This window comes from Eutrigla gurnardus, assembly GCF_963514095.1.
Source record: "Eutrigla gurnardus genome assembly, chromosome: 2".
NCBI classification, from domain to species: Eukaryota; Metazoa; Chordata; class Actinopteri; order Perciformes; family Triglidae; genus Eutrigla; species Eutrigla gurnardus.
In genome coordinates, this window is record NC_139916.1 from 17,918,675 (window position 1) to 17,940,803 (window position 22,129).

The following is a 22,129-nucleotide window of genomic DNA, read 5'->3' on the forward strand; positions in this document are numbered from 1 at the left end:
CATAACCTAACGTTCAGCCTCTTTTAGCTCATTGTTTTGGTTTTTCAGTCCAAACTTTTTATTGTATGGTTCAGTCTCGTGGCTCTCAACAAGCTTATAAAATTAATAAAATTAATAAAAGCTGGCGCCCAGCTGTCACTTGTGGCCCCGCACCAAAGACAGACAAGCAACCAGCTGGTGAAAGTCCCAGATATTTTTCTGAGGAGTTGACAGAGACCAGAAATGAGTGAATATAAGGATTTAAGTGAATCTGGTGGCCAGAAGCACAACTCCAAAGATACCGTTGTTTCGTATCTGAATGACATTCATGTTTGTCAGTTCTTCTGCCCCAAAGACTCCAAGACTGAACAGAGCTTAAAGACAAATTCTTGAGTTTGATATCATTTATGTGTTGGTTTTATAAATTGTTAGAAACACGCTGCAGGTTTATATAAAATAATCATGTCTGAACAATAACACTAGCGGGTTCTTGCATCAAATCTGGTGTCTGGGCATTACGTAACCTTTTGTTTTGCAATAATTCTGTGAAAGAGGAAAGACGGTAATAATAACAGCTTTTGTTACTATTTCTGTTTTAGCTGACTCGAAATTGAATTCCTGCTCATCGAAGTGTCATATTTTTTGATAAATTTAGATCAGTCGAATTTATACACGCAATGTTTTAAAACACAAAGCAAATGTAAAACCCTACAGACGTTTTAATTATGGAGTTGCGCTTGACTGTAAGTTGATATTCATCATCTTTACAAAAAAGTGGGCCAGTGTGGAACTGGTCTAAGTGTTACAGCAGCGTTAGCAGCTGGTGTCAAGATGTGAGTGCATGGTGGATGGTTCTCATGCTGCAGCCTCAAACCTGAGACAACACACTAACACTAAAGGTTTGTCTTCACATGCCGACAGCAGAACTTGAATCGAAATTTTCCAGCAAAGACATTTTTATATTCTGTCTATAGTACGGTAACCCAACTCAGAATCTAGATGAATTCCTTGTTAGACTAGGTGTTAGGCCCTCGGATTGGTTTGCAAATTAGCATTATGCTAAGGATGACTCATACAATCAGATTTGGCTTTTTCTGATCCTTTTCACAGCCTGCAGTCTGCTCATTCCTCACTGTATCACAAGTGACAGAGAAATTAAACCAAAGCTTTAGTGCGCTGGTTTGCATAAACACCAATGTGACAAAAGTCTCAGTATTTGCTGACAGGAATAAAAGAGTCAGCTTCATCTGTTTCCTACTATAGGCTACACGTCATCGTTTCGAGAGAATCGTTATTACTGGCAACAAAAAGAAAGGAACAGAAAGAAGGAACACACAAAAAGTTGGAGTATAGTGGGCTTTTTTATTATTTTGGGCCGTCTAAACAGGAAGTCTGCATCTGATAATGATGTGTTTGATCCCCCTGAGGGTAAACACAGCATGTACTTGTTTAAAATGATCCAGTTTGTACTAGATGTTCATTCATCTTCTAGTGAAGTGAGCGGATATTTGCCTTTTTTGTTGGCTGACGTTGATTTCTGTAATTTCTCCTAAAACGTGCGAGTAGTGGTTACCCGTCACTGCACACATACTCATAGCCGCGTCAAGAGTCGGAAACCGACACAATACATGGACTCTCACAGCAGGACCGCATTGATGTGTTTTCTTTATCTGTCAGCAGAATTCTGCTTACGGCAATTTCCGTCATTTATGACTCAGAGACGGATCAAAATGAAAAGTTTATAACAAACATGATTGCCAAACAACTTTCCAGCATGTCAGTAGTCCCAGGATACTAATAAACTAATTGAGTCTCACAACATATATATCATGCACGGAAACTCCTGGAATATATCTGGTTCTACTACATTAAAAAACGTCTCTCAGAGCCAAAGAAAAACTATGAGAAACAGAAGATTTTGATCCGCTTACAGGACAAAAGTTAATTAAGAAATCACACAAATTATGGATTGCGACTTAAGAACTTGATGGGCCTCAATGTATTAATGCACGGTGGTGTAGTGGGTAGCACTGTCGCCTCACAGCAAGAGGGTCCCGGGTTCGATTCCTAGGTCAGCCCCGGGTTCCTTCTGTGTGGAGTTTGCATGTTCTCCCCGTGTAAGCGTGGGTTCTCTCCGGGTTCTCCGGCTTCCTCCCACAGTCCAAAGACATGCAGGATGGGGATAGGTTCATTGATGACTCTAAATGTCCCGTAGGTGTGAATGTGAGTTTGAATGGTTGTTTGTCTCTACATGTCTCCCTGTGATAGACTGGCGTCCTGTCCAGGGTGAACCCTGCCTTCACCCAATGACAGCTGGGATCGGCTCCAGCCCCCCCGTGACCCTGAATACAGGATAAGTGGTAGACGATGGATGGATGGATGGACTTAAGAACTTGATAATTAATTGCAGAGTTGATTACTCAAATCACTGAGAAAGAGACTACATTTTATCTTTCTATCCTGACATGATACCTCATCTTTTCTATTAACTGTCCTCCCTTCCTTCCTCATCATCACCTTCCTGCCAGCTGCAACCGGCCGCCTGAATCACTTATATCCTGTTTCCTCTGTTACAACATTTAGTGAAGGAAAAAAAAAATCAGAATCCAGAAGAGAGTAATTTCGTTACCAACAATAATTTGTGCCGTGCATAATTCATCAAATTTGATGATTATATTAAATTGGTTGAGTTTATTACTGTATTTTACAAACCTTTCAAAACAAGAAAATATAATCACACCAGAGAGATAACTGTGGTGTCATCTTTTAGGTTACCTAATTAATATGTTGAGGCTTTTGAATGATCTACTAATGCAATACATGTTGACAGATTAATTTATTTATAGAATATATTGTAATTCTATATTGGCATTTCTTCATCACAATTTCACATTAACGCAACAATTAACATTTATATTTGCTTATTCAATGCTTTATTAATGTTAATGTGTATTTTTGGACATATTTTAAATTTTGGGATCAAATCATTTTGGGGACCCCCTGCTAACTCTGCAGACCCCCTAGGGGTCCCGGTCCACCTGTTGAAGATCTCTGCACTAAGTGATCACTAATGACCCACTACAAGTGTGTGGCGGTGTCTTTTTTCTGCAAAGACCCTGCCCTCTGCTTGTATTTCTTTTTTCATCTTATTGGGGACTCATCTAAGCGTCAGCAAAGAGCATTTGGACCCCATGTGGGGTTGAACTCCCAGCCAATAAGCAGGGTGTGCAGATATTCTCACTCGCAGGTGAAACGCTGCCCTTGGTCACGCCCCTCAGAGGCTCACAAACCTCACAGGCCTGACAATCATTCAAAAACTAGCAACTTCCAGCAGGTTTGTGAGGCGGCGTGGATGTGTTTATCCATCCATCCATCCATCCATTGTCTACCGCTTATCCTGTATTCAGGGTCGCGGGGCGGCTGGAGCCGATCCCAGCTGTCATTGGGCGAAGGCAGGGTTCACCCTGGCCAGGACGCCAGTCTATCATAGGGCCGGATGTGTTTATCTTTTGCTTAAAAAAACAACAATTAGATGTAAGGTTTTATTCTTCTGTTCCCTCTTTCACTTGCTCGACTGCTGCTGCCTTCTCTCTTTCTCCCCCTCTTGCTGAGAGGAGGGACATTCGCTCTTTTCAACAGTGTTTACAAACAGCAAATGTTCATGTAAGGTGTCCTTGAATGTCCTGAAAGGCACCCATTGATAAAATGTATTAGTATTATTAATGGGACTACATATTATACCCTAAATAAAAACTGTAATTTGACTCTTTGGGGTCAGAGAGGGACAGCCAGTAGAAAAACACTGTAAAGCTGAGTAGCACATAACACGGTTACTTTTAGCCTTTAAATAAGAATTAGAATTGACTATATTTCAGTTCCTAAGTTCCGACACTTTTTTGTTTTTGGCACCAAGCAGCAATCGACGCAGCCGAAGTCCGTGTAAAATTAGAGCTCTTTATTTATCAACAACAAATGTTTACACAAAACACAGTGTAGTCAAAACGGTGTTGAAGAGGCCTGACGTCTCCAGTGTGCTGTAGAGTTGTCTGCTCATTTCCACAGTGACGGGCGGTACTGTGGAGGGCAACTCCACTACCTGAATGGTATACAGCTGCTCAGACTAAACTAAAGAACTGATGATCTACGCCACAGACAGCAGCTCCCAATCATTTTCCTATAAGCAACTCAAACTTTTCCCATAAAAAAGTTATTTTAATCTTCTCACATTCAAAGCCACAAATAGAAAAAATGCTCCCAATGTTTTAAAACTTCAAATCTGATTCCGGTCTCAGTGAACGCTTGTTCTCTCTAAAGTAAAGCGGTCACTCCATGCAACTCTAGTAGCATCATTAAAAGTAATGACCTATAATACATTTAAAAGGTGTTTTTCGCATTACGATTCATATTAATCACACAATTAATAAAATGTTTGATTTAGTTGCTTTTGTGAAAGAATCTTTGAGCATCTGGACGCACTATATAAAACCGATGAATTAGCATTATTATTATTAATTCACCCCTTTGCATATACTGTGCACATCTTTAGCATTGAGAATGACAATACAGATTACAAAAATAAATGTTTTCTTTTCTACAAATCCAAGAATGATCTGACTCACGTGTTCACTTAAGACCAAAGTGTTAGTAAATCATTGCCACTAGATAAAACTGAACATGTTTTGGTCATTTACGGCCTTTAGCGTTGTTCTAGATATTTCAAATCTCAAAGGCAACATGATAGTATAAATACTTGATACATTTCCCCCCCCTCCATCACTTTTCCTGCAGAGTCAACGGCTCAATTCCAATCCAGCCACGCCACCCTCTTACCAGCCACTTCCACTCCGTTGGGGCATTTGCGTATTAAGTGCCACCCCAAACCGGCAGGGAGTGGAAGTGGGTTATAAAACCATCCAACAGCGAGTCTACATCATTGGTGACCAGCTGGCCTGACCACGGGCCACGCCATTTTTATGTTCATCATGGAGCAAGCTCTGTAATGGTGTACCTGTTTTTTCACCCCATCAGCAGCTGTAACCCCAGAATTTATATCTTCAACTGTACAATTTTGCATTATTATTATTTTGCACCATTTTTATATTTGTAATATACATATTCCTTATTTATATTTTTTCCGTTTGTATTGTTGTTATATTGTAGTATTAGTATACTACACTTATTTTACATCCTTATTTCTAAGTTATATTTTCTTAGTTATACAGCTTTCCTGTTTCTTTTCCCTTCACCTTATAGAAGGGTGGTTCATTCAGCCATGAGTGTGACTACAAACGGAGTTGACTTCATCCCGGAGTGGGAAGGTGTAGGGACCGGACTGGAATTAGGCCAAAGGGACAGATTTAAAACAATGTCCACTCTCTGATGACTCTTACGGGCATGAACCTTTTGGATTTTTAATGTGGATCAAACCACTGAGTCTATTCCTCGCTCTCATCCTCTGTGATCTTGACCTTCACTCTGTGCCAGGCGTTACTCAGCACACCTCTCAGATTCCAGATGGGAGGAACTGTGTCAGGCTGCATGTTGTAACTGTTATCAACCGCCTTGCAAACTATCTCCAGCTCCTGAGCCTCTGGAGGAATAGGAGCCGTTACCTCCCACAGCTTCCAGGCCCAGGCCTGTCCCGGTGGGGGCGAGGGTGCTGGTGCTTGTCCCTTCTCGCTGCTCCTCATTTGGGCAACCTGCCATGTCTTCCCTCCGTCCAGAGAAACATCTACACGTACCACCTCTCTGCCGCCGCCGCTCCAAGCATATCCCTGAACCGTCACCTCTTCCAAATTGCGATCAACTGCTGAACCATCTGCCGGTGTGGTGATAGCTGACTGGATAGGCAGCTCTTGGATGGCCGGAGCAGACTTGAAGTCCACTGTGTCCCAGTCCGTCCCGGGGGAGAAGCCCTTGTAGTCATTCTGCTGCCAGTGGCTGCTGCTTTCTTCTGCACTCACTATGATCTTTCCCAGCCATTTCACATTGCGTGCACCAACTGTGCCTGGTACAACAACGCGGACAGGGTAGCCGTGGTCGGCAGGGAGATCCTCGCCATTCATTTCATAAGCCAGCAAAACATCCCCCGTCTCACTAACTGCCTTGTTTAGAGGGATGGAAGCACCGTAGGTAGACCCGGACACATCTTTGTCTAGTCCTTCAAACTGAACATGGAATGCCTGCTTGGCCACATCGGGCCCATAACCAGCGGCCAGCAGCACATCCCTCAGCCTGGCACCGCTCCATGTAGCGTTACTGATCGCAGCAATACCCCAGTTCAGTCCTTTCACCTGCTTGACCGTATTCATCTCAGAGCGGCGGTTACCAGCACATTGCAGCGTGGCTGTGATGGTGTGTTTGGGGAATCGAGTCTTTAACTCTTCCAAAGACAGCGTCAGCTCTCCTCCAGGTAATCCCTCTACACGCAGCTGATATGAAGCCGGGTCCACCTGAGGGACTGGCAGGTGGTTTCTTTTGAAGAAGACAGCAGAGGGGGTGATGAAGCTGTCGGAGAGGATTTCAGGAGGCGGCTCAGCATTGAAGGGCTTGAGGTTGTTGATGCGCAGGATGGGGTGACGCTCGGGGTCAGAAGAGTAGGGGTCAGATGTCTGAATAGTCTTCTGCTTCTTCAGGTCTTCTGGATTCAACTCACCAACCTTTAATGTAAACACACACACACACACATTTACAATAGACCACATGGGACTTAGTGCTACAAACCGTCACACATTTTCAGATAAACTTTACCATTCATCTCAAATGCAAATCAAATGCAAGACAGACAAATAACTGTGTTGTCTACAAGGAAACGCCCAAAGAAAAACAAAGTGTTTGCACGCTGGGTATGTTGCACTGTTAAATTGTTAAATATGGAAGTAAGTGAAGATTGACGCTTTGACATCACGATTTTTGATCTGCAAATGTATAGACTTAAACACTGGCTACAGTGTTGGCTGCAAGCAGCCAATTCTTGTCTCAGCTTTGTGTTTGATGGAACATATTCCACCCAGTGGAAATCTGCTGAAATGCCTTTTTTCCCTCCAAGGTACTCCGTTATTCTACATATAGTTCACTAGTTTCATAGTAATTAATCAGATCTTTTGAACTTATCATCAGATTTGGTAGAATAAATTGTGGGTTTTTTTCTAGACACAAATTAAGCTTATTCTTAAATGTTTTAACTGTCATTTAATTAGATTATCAAAAGAAACCAAGAATCAGCCCACCTTGTACTCTGAGAGCATTTCCAGCACATGTTCCTGGTTGTGCACAGCATACAGCGCCCAAAAGGGTTCAAGGGCTCCACCTGCCGCCAGCAAGATCTTATCCCCACCAGGGTGCATTGCCACAAACTCAGTGATGTCATAGACGCCACCTTTGTAAGTGACCCACACACCATCTTGCAGAGAGCGGTGACTGGTGACCTCTTCCTGGCTGAAGATGGGTAAAGCTGAGGTCTTCTCTATGGTCTGCACTCTAATGATGTCTTCCTGCTCTGCCTGCACCAGAGAGAAGAGGGGAGGCATCAGTTTTGTGATGATCCATCAATAAGGACATTTAAAGGAGAAGGAAACTGGAACCCAGGAATTCACTCTGGAACTTGAAACTTGAAAAGAGTATGTTGCAAAAATATATTTGCTTAATATAACTATGACTAAAAGGTCATTTGGATTCCTATGTAATCCCTTTGTAACTGTAACTATTTGTCACTCTTAGACCTCTTGTTCCAGGGTGGTAAACTGGTTATGACAGTGGCAGTGTTTGTTCTCATGTTTACACAGTGACACCACTGGGCTGGCCGTGTTGATCCACATAAATATTTGTTTTCCTATTAATTAAAAATGTTGAAAATTAAAAAAGGAAGAATTAAAAATTGCACATGGTTTGCAGTAATCTGATGTCCCCTTTACTTTAGTGGGTGTGATTTAGTGGATGAGTTTGCAACCCGATATCACATAAAAAAAATAAATAAGCCTAAGCCATAAGGTAAAATAAGCCTTTAAGTCTTTCATAGATTAATTATTACTGCCAATAAAAGTAAGTACAAAGTCTTGTAACGGACATTTTGCAGCATCACTGTGTTAATTATTCACGCAAATATACAGGAGAGCTGCACTGCTGCTTCGAGAGGTTAATGTTTCCATGTCTCACTGCATATGTGAGAGCTTGTGCAACTGTAAAATTGTACTGTTTGAGTAAATGAAAGATGCATTTTTACTGATTTTTAAGAAATGTATTCATCCATCACTTTGAGGCATAACAAAGTAAAAGTTCTATATTTAAATTTAAAATACATAATAAAAATAAATGCATGCATTTGCAAAGTGCAGTTCGGGGAGACAATGTCATCATCCATTTTTTAAATTCCTCAGTATTAACTTCTTGTTAAGCAAACTGCTGTTTATGCATGTTGAGTCACATAAGATGTGGGAGTAAAAATTAACACATGAGCTGGCAAGTGAGCCAACAGATGAGATAGGTTACTGCCATGGCTGTAAATAGAAATGCCATGAGTGTATGACTGAAAGGGAACAAAGCGGTCTGTGGTAGTTTGGCAGTTTGTGTTGACTCTTTAAATTTTGAGCGTATTCTAGTCCTGCTCAATGTGTTAAGTGTCCTGAGATGACTTCTGTTGTGATTTGACACTATAAATAAAATTGAATTGAATTGAAAGCAAATAATTTCCCCGTAAATTATAATTACTTGTATTATTATTATTTATGTTATTGAACTAAGGTTTAAATTGGACACATAATACTTTCATAATTAAGATTGTACTATAAACTGCACATTTACACCTTTTTGCTCTATTAACTGGATCCATTTTGAAAACAGACTTTTCAAACAAAGCATTTGGCAATGAAGTGTACTGATTATAACTTTTTTAATTGTTTCGTCTATAAGATGTAAAAAGAAACCATTTAAAATGCTCAAAACAACTTAATTTAGTCTTGGCACAACAAAAGCAAATTAAACATCGCCTGCCTTTACAGATCTCATCCCCTCCTAACCTTGTGGTGGTGGAGGCCATAAGCCAGTACAGCTCCGGTACCGACCAGCAGTCCTGCCAGGGCATGCCTCCAGCTGGGACCGTGGGCACGCTCATAAGATCTCTGGTCTTCACTACTGCTGCTTCTGGTCCAGAGACGAACTGCACACGACGTCACGGCAGGTGCCACTCGATGGCTATAATATTAAAAAAAAAGTTACATCTATGCAGATCAAGCTGAGCTCATTACATACAAAAAAGTAAATTTGAAAAAATTAAAAACGGGATGAACAGTGAACACTACTAGCCTGTTCTGTCTGTGCAGGACTAGTAGATGTCAGGAATAATACCTGTTTGTAAAAGTGCTGTACCTTTGAGTGTTGAGAGGGCCAAATCGAGTAAGGGTGTGGCAACGTCTGAGAAGCAGCATTGCACTGATGTTCTGGAAAAAATGTGTTGAGAAGAAAAGTTTATTTCACAGTAAAACAAACAGAAAACATCCTGCAAAGAATGTCTATGTACAAAGTACTTAAGTTACACACAAAAAACTCAGAAAAATACAACCTGTGGGGTTCAGATTATTTCTTTTTTCTTTTCTTTTGCAAGGCAAACTGTGAATTAACATCATTCTTCAGAAGCATTACACAACACCCCTTAAACACCTGCACCCATTGATTTCTATGCATCCTCCCATGCTTAGCTTCGAGATATGCCACTGTTTTACTTCCCAGCATTGTTTGTCATGCGTCAACTTTTCAGAGAAGCAGAATAAACAGAAAAGAAAAAAGCATACTCTTGTACAGTTTCTTTTCTACTTGAAAAAACATTGATAACCAAACCTGCTGTCTTTACAGTCAAGTTTTGGTCCTGTTAAAATGACCGACTGAACCTTCAAACGCTTCAACTCCTACTGAACCGACCAACCAGCAGTTACTTCAACCTACAAAAAGAGCCAACCAGCTCAGGGGGAGTGAACAGATCAGTAGAAGGCTGAGCTCTTCTCTAACTGAAACACATATCATTTACTCAAACATTAAGTGAACAAAGTCCCAGTTTGTCAAGCATACAATTAAGAAACTATATGAAACATATTTCCATTTAATTGGAGGAACTTCATCTGTTGACTCTGTGATAATAAAGAAATAAAGTTATGAATTATTTACGAGAAAGATCTGTGCCAATCTGCTACTAACTGGAGGGATAAAGTACACACTTTATCAGAGCATCCGACCAAAATTAGGAGCATAAACATCCCATGGAAAAGAAAAGGAAGTAAACCGTTAATAATAATCATAATAATAATAATGATGATGAATAAATAAGTTGTGAGGTGAACAAAAAACGTCCGCTTACAGGTTACACACAATGACCAACAGATGGAGAGGAGGTCTGCTTTATCAATCATCTACCCCTGACTTATCACTAATATATGTCAATAATGGCCCGTAAGATTACCCATGTTATCTCTGACCAGCTTTCAAAGAGATAACAAGGAGGCTGTAAGTGTAATCTCCTACTGTTAAGATAGTGTCTCACTGCACTTTCGGGAAGGGAAACAGCTGACGCTGCTCATTGTGCCTGACAGAAATAACTCACGTCAGAATAAAATTAAGTTACATTTAAGGCTTTTCAACATGTAAATAGACAAAGTGAATTGTTAACACCAATGTCCCAACCATGTTTCAATAATATAAATGTATATAATTACTTCTAATGCCACTGGACCGTGTGACCGCAGTACCGTGTGGGATGATTTTCACAGTCGAAGAAGTAATTTCATTAAGGTTACTCGTCTTTCTCACAGCTGTAACGTTACTAATACTCGTCGTTTTACTCTTATGTTTTTGCCAAATGTAACACATCCGGGTAACTTTATCCACAGTGTATTTTCTCATGCTAGTTACGGGTGTGCTGCGTCGGTGTAGTTGGATCACAGTCAATCCTAACGTTAAATATCATCATGTCATTCACTGACATACATGTTAGCTAAATACACAGCGCGAGCAACGTCGATGTTAACACTTTTAAGGGTCGATACAAAAATTCGTCTTACAATAAGTAGACATTACGAAATAATAACAGAAAGAAACTATAACGTAAAGCCAGTAGCTATAGCGCGTCATCGTCATCACCATGGCTAACTTAGCTAACGCTGAAGTTAGCAAGCTCGCCACTGATAGCCTGCCTGCCCGACCGTTCCGACAACTTCTGTAATGTTCATAAACATAAAATGGACGCTGGTTTCTGTTTGTTGGTGTAAACCAAACCACCACGACTACTCACTTCTGTAGTGTCGGCCGCCTGCTTGTGCTCAGATGCTCTCTTCTGTCCACAGGCGAACTGCCTAATTGCTGTTACGCTGCACAGTTCAGAGACGTTACTCAGAAACACTGACCATGAGGCGTTCAAGACAGCTGGTCATGTGGCAACCCAAACCTTTCCGCGGAACAGGCGAACATATGTCACCCGCATAAAATAATAATCGTTAAAGGACTTTAACACTTCTTCTTCCATCCTGATTAGTCATTAACTGTTTGTTTGTTTTCTTTTAATTCATCTCGTGTCATATTCTATATCGCTTCAATTCACTAGCCATGTACAGTCTAATAAACGTCATTATTGTGAAATGAATGATTAAAGATTAAATAAAGAATGTAAAAACAACAACAAATGAACATTACATGAGTTGTGCTTGGTGTAGTCTTAGAAGAAGACTTAGTGTATTTATGATTGAACTGGTTACTGGAAATCTATCTAACAAATACTTCATAGTAAGTAGTTGTTAACCATTATCAACATTTACCTTAAAGATACCTTAAAGCACCATGAATGGTGGCTTATTAGAAAGAACTAGTAGAAAGTTCAGTAACCTGAACCCATGACCTGACACTGTAGCAGTGTTTATTTAATTGTCATGTGGAATTTTGATAACATTTTCCACAGGAATATGCACCGAGGTGCACCACAGAACATTGTTTTCCCTGCAGGTTAGACATGCCGCAGCACATCTCATTGTTCTTTTTTTCTTTATTTTTCAATCTCCCCGACTCTTCAACTCTGTGTGTTTAGTGGTTTATTATAGTATAATTAGTAGTTTAACTCATACTATTCCATGAGGTTACCTGTATTCTGCACTGATGTCATGTCATGTGTTACATGGATCTATTGACACTGATGAGTGGCTTCAAACACCACATTCTGGACAAAGTTTGCCATCTATTGAAACAACGGAACAATGCTTCTCTGATGACACATCACAAACAACTGTATAAAAAATATATATATATATATATATATATATATATATATATATATATATATATATATATATATATATATATATATATATATATATATAAAGCCCTTCTCAAGACTGAAGAATGGTCGGACTCTCAAGGAGTCTGCCCCTATCTGGCCAGATAGTTTGCTCTGAAGCTGTATGTCGGTGACGCGGTCCACTTGGACACCCTGTTTACAAGGGCTTTGACTTATTAGACTTTGTCTGTTTACAGTCTGCCTGTACCGACTGCTAGCCTGTTTCTGGACCCTTTATTTAATAAATGACTTAAAGCTCTGTTAGGAGTATTCTTATTTCTCACCAGGAAATCATAAACTGATTTCCACCACACTCTGAACAAAACCTGAATGCGACTGGGTTTATGTGATAAACCAAGCAGAGAGGAAGTGCACTGTGATTGGAGGTTTGAATGACTCACAGCATGGTAGCAGATAAAAGTGTTGTGTAAAAAACCAAGACTCACCAGAATGAACATGTGGGCTGAACAACATGGTGTAGAACACAGCCCTAACACACTTGAGGGCCTGCATGACAGATAAACAACTCAAACCAGACAACAACCTGATGACTCAGACGATTAAATACCCAAATGCATGAGCAGCAGTCATGAGCAGCCTGGCAGTAAGGGTGGGTGGGTGGATGTCTTCTTCCAGTATGTCCTCTGAAAGGAAAAAAAATTAAAAATAGAAAGAAGCTGCAGTGAAGATGAACCTCTTTCTAGCTGGCATCCCTTATCAGTGGCTGTCAATGAGGATGTCTTTAGAGTTCCAGGCAACTACAGGTAGGCATACAGCAGATACGTGTCTTTTTGAGTGTGTGTGTGTATAACCACATAACATTAACTGTTGTTACATAACCATAATAAACACATAACTTTAATTGGAATGCTTTGGGAAGTGATTAAAGAATAAACCAATTTTTTTATTTTACACCATTTCTCACATGTCACAAACTCAGTAATCATTTTCCCCATTTCTACAATTAAACAATGTTCTCTTACTAGTTTGTGTCATAAAGCATTCCACCTTAATCACACCAGCTGTATAATGCAGCTGCTTCTGCTCTTCTTGGTAATGGTGTTTGTTTGTTTGTTTTTTTTACAGAAAAATATGCTTTCTTAAATCAATAGAAACAATGACCGTAGTAATTCTTCAATCCAACTGCAAGATAAACCAACAGTTTCCCTTTCAATGCCACATTTTAACCTGAGATTACACATATTTGAGAAGCAGAATGTTACAAAAGAAGTGCATGTTTAGATTTGACTGCTGTTGAAATGTGGCTGAGGTTTGTCTGCTTCTCTTGTTTAAACTTAGCTTGTGTGAGCCATGCCATGTCTGGGGAATCCAATCAAAACATAACCTGCTGCACATATTGAGTCAGAATGGAGTTTCTATGGAAACCACAGATTCACTGGACTGCACTGTCTGTGTTGACATTATTTCCAACATCCCTGGTAGATGTTTTACATGTTATTCAGGTCATTTCTATGGGTGTTTAGATCGTCCAATGTCCGTATTTCCCCCTGACACCCCCATGAAGTTTGTGAAATGAACCAGAACATCCTGTTGCTCACTGAAACATTTACACACAAAACAAATCCTCACGCTCATAGTTAAGGCAGAGATCTGTCTGATAACCACGTATGAATATCAGACCACAGCCAAACTTAACACACACATTAAATCAATATTTGTTTAAGAAATAATGGTATGCAGATAGGTGCAACCTATTGGAGGTTTTTTTTCGATTGCTAAACGACAGCGGGCAAAACTGGAGCCGCTTGTGCAAAACTCTAACTACAGTCTGCATCACCAACAGTTCATGTGCAGGCCTACCAAACTCTAGCTTGTTTTTCATTGCTTGAACACAGTTTTCAAAACTATTCAGACTTCTCTCCTGGCTTTAACCACAACCTGCACAACACTGTGGATTAACAGCAGTTTGTTCTAAACACACTGCTGTCAAAACTGTAAACCACACATTCAAACCAGAATGATTTCAGCCCGATGCATTTCAAACACTGATAATTCCAATTTTAGCTTTGACAGTTTTAGACTTGGTAGTGAACACACACACACACACACACACACACACACACACACACACACACACACACACACACACACACACACACACACACAGAAAGGAGAGGAAGTTCCTTGTGATCTCTGAAGTGACAAAGATGGCTGAGGAAGAGTACAGGGTCAAGGCAGTGGCGCAAAGGGCAACAGGGAAGCTGGACGACATGGGAGGGGGCTGTGGGTCTGGTGGTTAGCTGGGCAGACTTTTGGAAATTGCCACAGGTCCGACTCAGTTTCCTCCTCAGGGCAACCTATGACACTCTGCCCTCCCCCTGAAACCTCCAACAGTGGCTGGGCACTGAGCAGGCCTGTGACCTATGTGGGACCGTCAGTGCTTCCCTACATCACACTCTGTCAGGATGCCTATCTCAGGGCAGGTAGAGATGGCGGCACAATCAGGTGCTGAGGAAACTGGCAGAGGTGGTGGAGAAAAGAAGGCAAGAGGCAAGCAATGGGAGCCAGCCGGGTATACAGCAGTGGACCCAGTTCCTGAAGGAGGGGGAAGCGGGGGAAACTGTCAGTAGGAGACCAGCTCCCACCCTGTTGTTGCCAGGCGTGGATTGGAGAATGGAGGTGGACTTGGGCAGACAGCTGCATTTCCCAGGAGAGATCTGCAGCACCACACTACGGACAGACATGGTGCTGTGGACCAAGGCGGAGAGGTCTGCGCTACTGGTGGAGCTGACTGTGCATGGGAGGAGGGGATGGATGGAGCCTATGAGAGGAAGAGGGCAAAGTACACCGACCTAGTTGCAGAATGCAGGGAGAATGGTTGGAGCACACGACTCTTCCCAGTGGAGGTGGGCACCAGGGGATTTGTGGGAAGCTCAACAACTTGCCTACTTAAAGAACTAGGGCTGGGGGGCAAGGAGCTACACAAAGCCACCAAGGAGCTGGTCGAGGAGGCAGAGAAGGCAAGTTTCTGGCTTTAGCTGAGGAGGCGGGACAAAGTATGGGGAGTGATCTCCTGAGAAAGGCTAGCTGCAGGGGGTGACTGGGAGACGTCCCTGTTCACTGTCCCGCCACCAGGAGATGTTCTGGGCTAAGGGGTGAAACATCGGTGAATGGTGGTCCCCAGCTGATGACCCTGCAGCTAGCTTAAAGGGCACAGGTGGAGGTGTGGCAGGCCTAGCCTAGCAGATGAGAACACCTACCTGTTCAAACCAACTATATTCCCACTACATAAGCCCTCTAGACCACTAAGATCTTCTCAGACCAATCTGTTAGTGATTCCCATTGTAAACTCAAATCACGGGAGAGCATCATTTAGTCACTATGTAACAAATAGCTGGAATAAACTTCCTGAAGATGTAAGACTTGCCCCAACTCTGACCACTTTTAAAACTAGACTGCTAAATCTCTAAATGTCTGCACTGTTTTTAATTATTGCAAATATGTTTTTATTCTCCTTGTCTTTCTGTAATGCATTTGAATTTTGCCTTCATTTTCTTTTAATTCTTCTATTAATTTTTTTCACTTTATTGTATGACATGTTATGATGTGAAGCACTTTGAGTCTGCCTTGTGTATGAAATGTGCTATACAAATAAAGTTGCCTTGCCTTGCCTATATACACTTTTTTTAGGAAATGGACCAAGGATGATGGGTTGGTGGAGGGAGAAGAGTGGCAGGGTGCTACATGGAGGAAGACCTAGAAGAAGACAAAGAGCTGTAACCTTCAATGAAATAAGGGCTTCAAAGACCATGTTGTAGATCCTGGTCTCTCATTGAGAGAGGCAAACATTTACAGTTGCATCTTGCAACAGGTGAGAGTTGCATCCTTACAGTAAATGATAACATTACAGGAATGTATTTATGTATTGCAATTAAAGAATATATTACACAGATATAACAGTTTTTACTGTAAAATATTTTACAATATGACCCAAAGGCAGGAGGAAGAGGAAGGATATGTTCAGAAGCACAGGAAAATGCTATTGTTGACACAGTTGTTGTCAACAATAGCATTAGTAATATAAAACTGCATTACTACAGACAAAATACAAATATGTGAACTATTTATCTCAGGTGACTGTTGGTGATGCAGACTGTGGTTAGAGTTGTGCACAAGTAGCACGTTTAGTAGTCGAAAAAACTGTAATGTATCAGGGCAGTAAATGTCAGAAAGACTTTGTTGTTGAGTTCCCCAAAGGTCATTTTTCCTTTGTCATATGTTGATCTGTTGCATCTTACATGGATTTTTGTATGATTTGATGGACTGAGATGGATGATCAGGTAGCTATTTCAGCTTGAAAAATATGCTGCGTATTTGCTTGTACTTGTATAGCAATAAAAACAAATTCCCCTCATGTTTTACCAGATTATTCAGTGCATTTCATTATGTTTGGATGAAATACTTGTCTATATGACAAATGCAGGATGTTTCGTTTTCTCACAGTATAGCTTTTTGTTATGATGTAAAATGTAATGTTTCAACAGCTGTTTGGACTCAGAACTTTGTGTATACAAGTTTAATATTTTGACAAAGCTTTACTACAGAATTTAAATACAATATTCTGAAAAATTGGCAAAAAATAAAGAAAAAAGGCAAGGCTCTACCATGAGAGTGTCTACATTACAACATGGAAACTGTCCAAACAAGTAACGACTGATACTACTTTTCTCCAGGGTTAAGCTGTAGTCCGTTTAAAATTCACATTTCAGTTTAACACGGCCGTCCTCGCTCTGATTGGTGGTATCTCTACTGCCCTTCATGAGATAAACTGTTTATTGGTTGTTGGACAAAGAAGGGCTGACTGGATCCGTTTGAACTGCCAGTGTGTCCTGTATGTTCACTCCTCTGTGGGATGGCTGACATTCACTGCGGTGTCATCTTGGCTGCTTCAGCTTTTATAAGTGAGATGAGTTCCAAGTTAATGAGGAACACAAAGCGAAGACCTGCGATCTGAAGAGAGATACAGTACGTTAGGGCTGCGTCTCACTCTGTACCACTCAAATACTTCGGGGTATAACCCTCCACACACCTCCACCACTGAGTTGTTGTTGAGTTTCCACTTGTTACCAGATAGAACCGGTCTGCCATCTATGTAGATGGGTCTTCTGCCCTCATTGGCAATGAAGAAGTCTCCATTATTCTTCAGTTTAATAATTCCTGTCAACATCAATATATGAAAAATCATAACCATTATTTAAAAAAATATATCAAGATCATTTACTTACTTTCAGGAAAAGAAATACCGGTACATTCAAAACTATTAACAGGCAACCTTTTGAACTTGAGACATAAAGTCCTTGCTGGGCAAATTCTGAATGACTGTGATCCTCTAATGAATACAACTTCCACATATTTTGTTGATGAAACACAGCACAATAAATATATATTCCCCCTCGACCAGAATGCTTTGAAGAATGAATAAAGTTCCTGGAGAGTACTACCACAAGGGCAGGGACCATCTGTAGGAACTACAAGCCTGGATAACTCTAATTTATCTTGGCCATACAAATGAGGTGAGGGGCGGTGTTGTGTGAAAAACTGACTTTCAAAAATTTACCAGGTTTGGTATACTTAATTAGGCTAAATAATCTCAATATCAAAACATGTCAAATATATTATATAAGTAAAATCACTTAAATGCTCCAAAAACATTGTTTTGCATGTCCCATTACAGCCTGACAGCATACGAGTTCATTCACCTTGTTTTCTTGATATTTTCCAGGCCGGTCCCTCTAGCGATAGATCTACATCTATCGGTTTGTCCTTGGTCGCCCTGCCCAACGTAATCTGCATAAAAAGATCATTAGCATCATAATGAAAACACATCTACACAGATAGGAAATTCTTCTCATTATCCAGTTTCTTGTCACAAACTATAACCCTACATTGTTCCTCTGTAACAACTGTTTCTTAAAGACTTCTTACCTCTCGCGATCGCATGAGGTAGCGCACCATTCTCCCTCGTAATGCTGCCAGTGTCTGGTTGTCAAAGTCAGGCATGCTCATCCCTATTGAAACCATGTCACGCCATTTAGTTCCAGAAAACTGGATTCCTCAAAACAAATATACACATAAAAGCCATCTGTTTGGTGAATGAGTGTTTCCATACCTGTGATACTGTCCACGAGGACCTGCCAACGAGGCAACTCCTGCTCCAATTGTCTGATCTCTTTTTTTTGGTGACGATCAGAAATCATCAGCTCTGAATGTAAAGACGAAGGTAAGGATTTTATGTCAACAATATGAAGACAATCAAAGACATTTCATGCTGTGCAAGATTCATTTCATTCAACTTGTTTTCTTTATAATCCAATTTCTTACCATGTTCCAACACCTCATCTCTACTCTCCCTATATTAAAAAAAGAAACGCAGAAAAACTGATCAGCGATGGAAACGTATGGACATACAATGTTCAAATGAGAAGGTGATAAAATACTTCCATCAGCAACAAAAACATGACACGATCACAGCAAAATGAAAGATGCTCTTACTTTAACTTTACATCATCAACCATCTGCTCAGCATCAGAGAAGTTGAGGACCTGGTCACCTTTCGGGAGAGGCTGGACTGCAACATACAGTCAGGGCCAACAAGACAATTACAAACATTTCATTCATAGTCAATTAAAAGTGATGATTCATGTGTGATATGCTAAAAACCAAGGTAAAAGGTAAATGGGATTTGACTATTGGATGAAATTAATAAGATCTGATCAGTTCAGGGATATTGGAAATTCACTGCAGATATTGTTAAGAATATTATACCAAAATGAAAACTTTGAGTGCCGTGTTAGTTGTCATCTTCTGTCAAAGACTTTTTTTCTATATTCCAAATTTCCAAATAGACACATAACAGTTTGGTTGGAGGATAAACAAGACACAGTACACAACACATTTTTTACATTTTTCCAAATTTTCACTAAATAAATCATGAAATGCTTTCAAGTTATAGTGGTATAAATTTGTGGGCAACTTCACTTACCGCTCTGGTCATCCAGTAAGTAGTACTGCTTCAGCAGCTGCCAGTGTACCAGCAGGCTCTTAGGGGTGCGAGATGGGTGAAAGACACCGGGGTGTTTGCTCAGAAGCTCTTGGAACACGTCCAGTTTGGGCTGACTTGTCTGTTCAAGGACAAACGTAATACAAAACTTTTCAAAATGCATTTATCTCAACCACTATACCGGTTACTTTAAGTTGATCGATTGTTTGATTTTTATATATATTTGATGCGTTTGTTTTTTTGTGAAACATTCCTCAAGCAGCATTTTCACTTACTGATCCGATCTTTGCCAGCAGAGCCTCTTCAGCCTGACTGAACAGAGCTTTGCTTTGGATTGCTGCAATGGCTTCCGGGTGAAGCTGACGCATGGCCTGCCATGCCAGCCTATACAGAGAGACAACAGAGAAAATGTAACGGCGTAACTAATATTGAGATTTAGAGGGCGAGGTGAAGCTGTAGCAGGCTCGTCTCTTCTTACTTTGAGATGACAGGATCATAGAGGAGAGCGTACCACCTCTCTTTAATTTCCCGCAATGTGAAACGACAGCTGAACTTGACTCCCAGATGAACAGAGGTTAGATCTGTGGTCTAGAGACAACAAACAGACTCATTAGATCATGAGTCTGACAAACTAGTTACATGAATTCCTAGAGACTATCCATGCTGCTCACCTGCAATACTGCATTGATAAGTAGAAGGTCATCAGTGGGTTTCCATCTTCCCAAGTCTTTAGTAATATGTAGAGGCTGCTTGCTTTTCTTAACTCTTTTTGTGATGGGTGCAGGGTTAACTACCATGGTGAGAGGCAGTGTGAGAGCGGTTCCTGATTTTGTCACCTGAGAGAGTTGCATAAAAAGGCACACAAAAATGTCCATCAACCCCTGTAAATTAATTACCTTTGCTATGAGATTATTCAAGATTGTTTGGGTGCTAGATGTTTAATACCTTTTTTTTCTCACTGGAAGAAGGTTCACTCCCTGAACAGCGGACAGGCTCTATTACAGGAGGGCCTTTGACTCTACTGGACGACTTCACGAGACTGCTCTCCACCAATTCATCGTCAAACTTCTTTCTCTTTATCGATCTACAATATTGTGTAAAAACATATACAGCAAACTATGATTTGTATGCCATCAAACACACAATGATCATTATATATATATAAATAGTAGTAACTCAAACCTGGATGAACTTCTACGCTTGGGAACACCACTGCCAAACGCTTGCGTTGCTGTCCTTTTCACATCTTTTACTCCAAGTGACTCTTCGTCCTCCGACCGACTCTGAGCACCTGCTACTGCCATCGGTGCACCAACCACGGAGTCACCTGCTTGCATCTGTTCAGCCACAACACACACCGGGAAATAATCCAAATCCGGTCAGGGAAGCAGGAATCATGACATGGTGAGACTAGACAAACTTTCAGTTATAAAGCTTTCACATGGATCCATCCATGGAGTCACAATGTCCATGCAGCATAAACTGAAACAGCAACTGGAAGTAAAGGTTGGGTTAATTGTGAGAGCAGCAGGTCTGTGGACTACATGAGTTTGTGCTGTGCTCTAAATAAATCAGGAATATGTCTTTCACCCGTTTGTGACAACATCACAACACTGTGTGACAGCATTATATGTTAGGCCACATCTTTACGTTAGTTCAGCTGCAAAGACAACGACTGGACAAATGAAAGCAACGTATCCACCGTGTTATTTTACAACGCTTCGTGAGACCCATTTTCAAGCAGCTGTGTTTTTGTTTATAGTACACAGGGGAATGGACTGGCTGAGCGATGCCTTTGTTTACATGTAATGTTAGCCACCGTGCTTCTCCTTCTGCCTTTAATGTGTAATATTTAGTATGGAATTAAATAGCCGTAGCGAGAGAGACAGCTTGCGCAGACAACACTGCACTACAGTCTATTTGGCTAGCCCCCCTCATTTGATAATAAAAAAACAACTCTCGTTTATATTAGCTAGTTAGCAATAGCTTAGCTAACAACGTTCTTCCGGCAGCTAGCGTTAGTTGTTAAACAAATAACGTTAGCTACACTGTCTTATCACTCACCTTTCCTGGCTATTTTCCTTCGGGGTGTTGTATCTGAGCCGTTAATTGGAGTCCGTGTAGTCTATTTATGCCTTTTATAAGCACATCGGTAGCTAGCTACATGGCTAACTGGCTACATGAATTTGACGTTTGTCCGTTTGTATTAGCTGCGCTGCTAGTCTGTTTTCTTCCCGTGAGGTTTGATCGTGTTTGGCGCATTACCGCCACCTTCTGGACCGGAGTATAAGACATCCATATGTAAACCCAACAAATATACACATTAGTACGCAAAGAAGTGATTATTTTGTTTTAATTGTTATAGGCCTACTAAAACTGTGTTGTTGTTGTTTTGCTCATTGCTTCATTGTGCATTTAGACCACTTTTGTTTGGGCAATATCATAGTAAATTGTGGCGATGTGCTCAGATGCACGCAAATGTAAATCAACTCTGATTGTCAGACAATCACACACGCACATCAAATATTGGATGTCATTGACTGCAGAACTATCTTACCTTTCTTCCTACAACTTAACAGTGATTTGGTGAAAATTAATGATCACATTAACACAAAATAAGCAAGTGATATGATTGATGTAAACTGCATTCTCAATTGGTTTGGCAAAATAACATCCACAAATAGGCAGTTCAACTTGGAATGTTTTAATGACATCTGTAACAGTTTTAACATAAAAACTATAAAACTGTTAAATTATAATAAATACAGAGTTCAGATACTGAAGCTTATTACATTTACAAAATGGTGGTATTTCACTCATAC

The 22,129-nt window shown here is 40.7% G+C and overlaps 2 protein-coding genes across 2 annotated transcripts; both read right to left on the bottom strand.

Moving 5' to 3' along the window:
- Positions 1 to 3,919: 3,919 nt before the first annotated feature.
- On the bottom strand, positions 3,920 to 11,360 carry suox (sulfite oxidase). The gene is made up of 5 exons (XM_084020940.1): positions 11,255 to 11,360; positions 9,343 to 9,413; positions 8,994 to 9,168; positions 7,209 to 7,481; positions 3,920 to 6,638 (listed from the first exon to the last, which is right to left on the bottom strand). Exons 2-5 carry the CDS (start codon positions 9,399 to 9,401, stop codon positions 5,415 to 5,417), a joined length of 1,731 nt encoding a protein of 576 aa, XP_083877066.1. The 5' UTR covers positions 9,402 to 9,413; positions 11,255 to 11,360; the 3' UTR covers positions 3,920 to 5,414.
- A 5,449-nt stretch (positions 11,361 to 16,809) lies between these two features.
- Positions 16,810 to 21,529, bottom strand: mcrs1 (microspherule protein 1). The gene is made up of 14 exons (XM_084029730.1): positions 21,372 to 21,529; positions 20,490 to 20,644; positions 20,253 to 20,391; positions 19,979 to 20,143; positions 19,786 to 19,895; positions 19,583 to 19,691; positions 19,290 to 19,428; positions 18,800 to 18,875; positions 18,629 to 18,657; positions 18,417 to 18,509; positions 18,233 to 18,315; positions 18,007 to 18,094; positions 17,337 to 17,464; positions 16,810 to 17,257 (listed from the first exon to the last, which is right to left on the bottom strand). The coding sequence occupies exons 2-14, from the start codon at positions 20,642 to 20,644 to the stop codon at positions 17,171 to 17,173; spliced, it is 1,401 nt and encodes a 466-aa protein (XP_083885856.1). The 5' UTR covers positions 21,372 to 21,529; the 3' UTR covers positions 16,810 to 17,170.
- Between the last annotated feature and the right edge of the window lie 600 nt (positions 21,530 to 22,129).

Bases quoted from the DNA above. Each gene is read 5' to 3' on its own strand.
- suox (XM_084020940.1), bottom strand. From the start codon at position 9,401: ATGCTGCTTCTCAGACGTTGCCACACCCTTACTCGATTTGGCCCTCTC. The intron at 9,169-9,342 runs GTACAGCACTTT...TTAATATTATAG, and splicing joins GGCCCTCTCAACACTCAAAG to CCATCGAGTGGCACCTGCCG. The intron at 6,639-7,208 runs GTGGGCTGATTC...TTTACATTAAAG, and splicing joins AAATGCTCTCAGAGTACAAG to GTTGGTGAGTTGAATCCAGA.
- mcrs1 (XM_084029730.1), bottom strand. From the start codon at position 20,644: ATGCAAGCAGGTGACTCCGTGGTTGGTGCACCGATGGCAGTAGCAGGT. The intron at 19,429-19,582 runs GTAAGTGAAAAT...GTCCTTGAACAG, and splicing joins TGCTGGCAAAGATCGGATCA to ACAAGTCAGCCCAAACTGGA. The intron at 17,258-17,336 runs GTGTGTGGAGGG...ATCTCTCTTCAG, and splicing joins ACAACAACTCAGTGGTGGAG to ATCGCAGGTCTTCGCTTTGT.